The following is a 5,433-nucleotide window of genomic DNA, read 5'->3' as shown; positions in this document are numbered from 1 at the left end:
TCTTTCCTGTCTCCTCTCACAGGCACCATGCTGCACCGAGTCGCCAGGATCATCCGGGGCGGCGCTGCCGTCTGCCGCCCCACCACCGCCAGAGTACAGAGCGATCGCCAATTCTCTGTGAGTATTCACTGGTCGGTGATGGGGTTGTCCTTAGTGGGGGAGGGGCATTCCATCTGTTGTAACTACACCCCCCCCCCCTCAGCACGTTCTGCTAACCGACTCTGGTGCTGCATGTGCATTTCGTTTCGGTCGCAATATAAATTTGGACAAATTTTGGGTTATTCGGATGTATCCGAATCTCTAAAAAAAACGGTAAAGAGTTTTGTTGAAACTCATTTCATTTAGGTTCGAAAAATGATCAACTGATTCAAATTCTGTCTGAAGAATAGCTGGTTGCTAAGCAACGGGCCATAAAGCCGCCTGCCGTGTCCTTAACAACCGACTCCGATGTGAAGAATAGCTGGTTGCTATGCAACGGGCCGTAAAGCCGCCCGCCGTGTCCTTAACAACCGACTCCTATGTGAAGAATAGCTGGTCGCTAAGCAACAGGCCAGAAAGCCACCCGCCGTGTCCTTAACAACCGACTCCTATGTGAAGAATAGCTGGTCGCTAAGCAACAGGCCAGAAAGCCACCCGCCGTGTCCTTAACAACCGACTCCTATGTGAAGAATAGCTGGTCGCTAAGCAACAGGCCAGAAAGCCACCCGCCGTGTCCTTAACAACCGACTCCTATGTGAAGAATAGCTGGTCGCTAAGCAACTGCCCGGGAAGCCGCCCGCCGTGTCCTTAACAACCGACTCCGATGGGAAGAATAGCTGGTCGCTAAGCAATGGGCCGTAAAGCCACCCGCCGTGTCCTTAACAACCGATTCCGATGTGAAGAATAGCTGGTCGCTAAGCAATGGGCCGTAAAACCGCCCACCGTGTCCTTAACAACCGATTCCGATGTGAAGAATAGCTGGTCGCTAAGCAACGGGCCATAAAGCCGCCCACCGTGTCCTTAACAACCGATTCCGATGTGAAGAATAGCTGGTCGCTAAGTAACGGGCCGTAAAACCGCCCGCCGTGTCCTTAACAACCGACTCCGATGGGAAGAATAGCTGGTCGCTAAGCAACGGGCCAGGAAGCCGCCCGCCGTGTCCTTAACAACCAAATCCGATGGGAAGAATAGCTGGTCGCTAAGCAATGGGCCGTAAAGCCACCCGCCGTGTCCTTAACAACCGACTCCGATGTGAAGAATAGCTGGTCGCTAAGCAACTGGCCGGGAAGCCACCCACCGTGTCCTTAATAACAGATGAGTCATCATCTGTCAGCGGGGTTCCCCAAAGGTCTTTCCAGCCGACTGCCTAACAACCAGCTCTTCTTCACACAGAATTCGAATCGGTCGCTCATTTTTTCGACACATCCAAATTCTAATTTGGGCATTCGTTAGAAAATGCATAAACGGAACAAAATTAACGAAACGAAACCAAACGAATCTTCTTCCTATAGGCCACTAACTATATAGGGGAAAAAAATATAATGTCTGATAGATGTGAGGATTGGACCTTATATCCACCAAAGACTCCGCCCAAAACTAGAATGTCACCTTTAACACTCCAATCATAGAAAAGCCAGGTCTGACATCTCTGTGATATCTGCAGGTCGCCCACCAACCACGAGACTTCGCTCTGCCCAACGCCACCTGGAACCCCGACACCAAGAGACTGTATGAGGAGCTGAGCCGAGACCGGAGCTGGAGGAGACTTCCCTCCTACGAGGAGTTCGCTCGCAGCAGACAGAGTACAATAATAGTGTGTAACTGTGGGGGGGGGGAGCGTTAGAGTGTAAGCTCTTCTGGTGACCTCTGACCTTTGTACAGGTATGTCTGCAGAGGCAGACAGGGAAACTCGTCTCTTCACCAGGAACCTTGACCAAGACGGAATCGGCTTTGAGTATTGTATGTTCTATAACGTGGCAGAAAAGAGGACGATCTGCATATTCCAGCCCGGGCCCTATCTGGGGGGCGTCACAGGGTGAGCGTTCTTTTCCTTTTCTGCAGCCTGTTTTACACAGAATCCTCTTGTTCCTCGGTTATCTTGTTCTGATTCCACCGCTCATGTCCCCTTCACCTTCTCTAGTTACACCCATGGAGGCTGCATCGCCACCATCATAGACGCCACAGTAGGGACGGGAATTGTATACAGCAGCGGACCGGCCTTGACAGCCAACCTGAGCATCAACTTTCGGAAGTAAGCGCACATAGTGGAGGAGAACCTACCTGACTGACATTGAATTGAGTGTTTAGGTAGATTTCCACATTACATAGTTGTCAGGAGATTGTGCAATCAATGGTGGGAAGCTGGTGGAGGTGTGGTAGTAACCAGGGAAGAAGGATGATATTGGGGAGACTCATGGGGGGGATTTAGGAATTATTGATGATATGAAGGTGTGATACTGGCGAGGTGTGATGATATTCTCCTCCTGTCTGTAGTCCGATTCCTCTGGGATCTACAGTCATCATAGACAGCCGAGTGGAGAAGATAGACGGCCGGAAAGTCTACAGCAGCTGCCAGGTCCGCAGTCATGATGACGCTGTGCTTCACAACGAGGCCACCGGTGAGGGCTGCTGGGATATCTTCATTCTGTAACTCCACTTCTTCTTCTATCCCTTCTGTGGTTGTCCCTCTGTCCCTCCTGTCATTGCTCCTCTCTCCCGCCTGTCCTTGCTCCTCTCTCCCTCCTGTCCTTGCTCCTCTGCCATTCCTGTTGTTGCTTCTCTGTGTCTCCTGTTGTTGCTCCTCTCTCCCTCTGCCTTTCCTGTCATTGTTCCTCTGTCACTTCTTCTCTGTCACTCTTCCTTCTCTGTGGCCCCTGTCGATGCTCCTTCTCTGTCGCTGCTCCTCTGTTGTTCCTGTCATTGCTTATCTGTTGCTCTTGACGTTGCTCCTGTCGTTGCTCCTCTGTCTCTCCTGTCGTTGCTCATATTTCACTCCTGTTGTTGCTCCTTTTGCTCCTGTGTTTGCTCCTCCGTCTCTCCTGTGGTTGCTCCTCTGTCTCTCCTGTGGTTGCTCCTCTGTCTCTCCTGTGGTTGCTCCTCTGTCTCTCCTGTGGTTGCTCCTCTGTCTCTCCTGTGTTTGCTCCTCTATCGCTCCTGTGGTTGCTCCTCTGGTTGCTCCTCTGTCTCTCCTGTGGTTGCTCCTTTTGCTCCTCTGTCCCTCCTCTGTCTCTCCTGTGGTTGCTCCTCTGTCTCTCCTGTGGTTGCTCCTCTGTCTCTCCTGTGGTTGCTCCTCTGTCTCTCCTATGGTTGCTCCTCTGTCGCTCCTGTGGTTGCTCCTCTGTCGCTCCTATGGTTGCTCCTCTGTCTCTCCTGTGGTTGCTCCTCTGTCGCTCCTATGGTTGCTCCTGTGGTTGCTCCTCTGTCTCTCCTGTGGTTGCTCCTCTGTCTCTCCTGTGGTTGCTCCTCTGTCGCTCCTATGGTTGCTCCTCTGTCTCTCCTGTGGTTGCTCCTCTGTCTCTCCTGTGGTTGCTCCTCTGTCTCTCCTGTGGTTGCTCCTCTGTCTCTCCTGTGGTTGCTCCTCTGTCGCTCCTGTGGTTGCTCCTCTGTCGCTCCTATGCTTGCTCCTCTGTCTCTCCTGTGGTTGCTCCTCTGTCGCTCCTATGGTTGCTCCTCTGTCTCTCCTGTGGTTGCTCCTGTGGTTGCTCCTCTATCGCTACTGTGGTTGCTCCTCTGGTTGCTCCTCTGTCTCTCCTGTGGTTGCTCCTCTGTCTCTCCTGTGGTTGCTCCTCTGTCTCTCCTGTGGTTGCTCCTCTGTCGCTCCTATGGTTGCTCCTCTGTCTCTCCTGTGGTTGCTCCTGTGGTTGCTCCTCTATCGCTCCTGTGGTTGCTCCTCTGGTTGCTCCTCTGTCTCTCCTGTGGTTGCTCCTCTGTCTCTCCTGTGGTTGCTCCTCTGTCTCTCCTGTGGTTGCTCCTCTGTCGCTCCTGTGGTTGCTCCTCTGTCTCTCCTGTGGTTGCTCCTCTGTCTCTCCTGTGGTTGCTCCTCTGTCTCTCCTGTGGTTGCTCCTCTGTCTCTCCTGTGGTTGCTCCTCTGTCTCTCCTGTGGTTGCTCCTCTTTCTCTCCTGTGGTTGCTCCTCTGTCTCTCCTGTCGTTGCTCCTCTGTCTCTCCTGTCGTTGCTCCTCTGTCTCTCCTGTCTTTGCTCCTCTGTCTCTCCTGTCGTTGCTCCTCTGTCTCTCTTGTCGTTGCTTCTCTGTCTCTCCTGTGGTTGCTTCTCTGTTTCTCCTGTGGTTGCTCCTTTGTCGCTCCTGTGGTTGCTCCTCTGTCGCTCCTGTGGTTGCTCCTCTGTCGCTCCTGTCATTGCTCCTCTATCACTCCTGTCGTTGCCCCTCTGTCGCTCCTGTCATTGCTCCTCTGTCGCTCCTGTCATTGCTCCTCTGTCGCTCCTATGGTTGCTCTTCTGTCGCTCCACCTCTGTCGCTCCCCTGTGGTTGCTCCTCTGTCTACCCTGCCGTTGCCCCTCTGCTGCTCCTGTCATTGTACTGACAATTTACCTTTTTTTTTTTTTCTCCTTCAGCTTTGTACATTAAGTTGAAGTCAAGAGAATCTGAAGTCCAACTATAAATTGTTGCACATTACAGACATCAGAAAAAATATTCCCAATTCTGTTGGTTGGCAGCTGCACTTTGTACTGTACTGTATCCTATCGGTCACTAGAGGGCAGCAGATCGCATGGGAGACATCTCTTTATAATGTACTCATTCGCTCTTAGAGCAATTGTTCTGTACTGTAGACCAGCGGCCCCTCTCATGGGGCCCCCTCTTGGTCCAATAACCTTAAACATGCCTACTTTAGTATCCGCTCTACCTCACTGTGGGGGGCCACACCGCTCCCCGAAGCACTTCTAAACAGGAACCTCATCAGTATACTTTGTGTGTTTATCCTCCTGGGGCTGATTTACCAAATGAGTTCCTTGCACATGATTGGGTATTCTTTGCAAAGTGAATTTTCAGCACACTCTCTAAACCAAGTGAAAGTTCCCTATCATAGCGATCCCAATCTACTCCTTTAGTAAATCAGCCTCACCGTGTACCTTTTTTACAGCTCTGTTATTTATGACTCTTTCCACTGACCGTATTAATAATTGGTTATTTTTATTTCAAGTACATTTTATGTAACATGAATAAATACAGAAAATATTTCACAGCATTTCAATTGTTGCAAATACCTATAATTTATCTTCTATACTGTGGTCACATGAACGTTCTCCTGTTCCTGCACACTGTCCGATAGGTGGGCAGAGTGAAGCGCTAACATGTGACACATCCTGCCTGTCACGGTCTAGAGACAGAGTCAGGCTCGGAGGCCAGAAGTTATAGTAGCAGAGCAGCACCCACCGACAAGCAGGAAAGATATTAGCGCAGGTAACCCTGGCTGATGACCTGAGGTGCGGAGTCTA

At 51.2% G+C, this 5,433-nt stretch overlaps 1 protein-coding gene across 1 annotated transcript; it reads left to right on the top strand.

The window, feature by feature from the left end:
- On the top strand, positions 1 to 4,759 carry LOC309569915 (acyl-coenzyme A thioesterase THEM4-like). The gene is made up of 6 exons (XM_082275908.1): positions 1 to 117; positions 1,643 to 1,781; positions 1,861 to 2,014; positions 2,120 to 2,230; positions 2,473 to 2,597; positions 4,552 to 4,759. Exons 1-6 carry the CDS (start codon positions 28 to 30, stop codon positions 4,596 to 4,598), a joined length of 666 nt encoding a protein of 221 aa, XP_082132034.1. The 5' UTR covers positions 1 to 27; the 3' UTR covers positions 4,599 to 4,759.
- Positions 4,760 to 5,433: the final 674 nt, after the last annotated feature.

The sequence above is a fragment of the Pelophylax lessonae genome (assembly GCF_965119305.1).
Source record: "Pelophylax lessonae genome assembly, chromosome: 13".
NCBI classification, from domain to species: Eukaryota; Metazoa; Chordata; class Amphibia; order Anura; family Ranidae; genus Pelophylax; species Pelophylax lessonae.
Note: the sequence above shows the minus strand (reverse complement) of the source record. Positions and strands in the feature narration are given on the sequence as shown.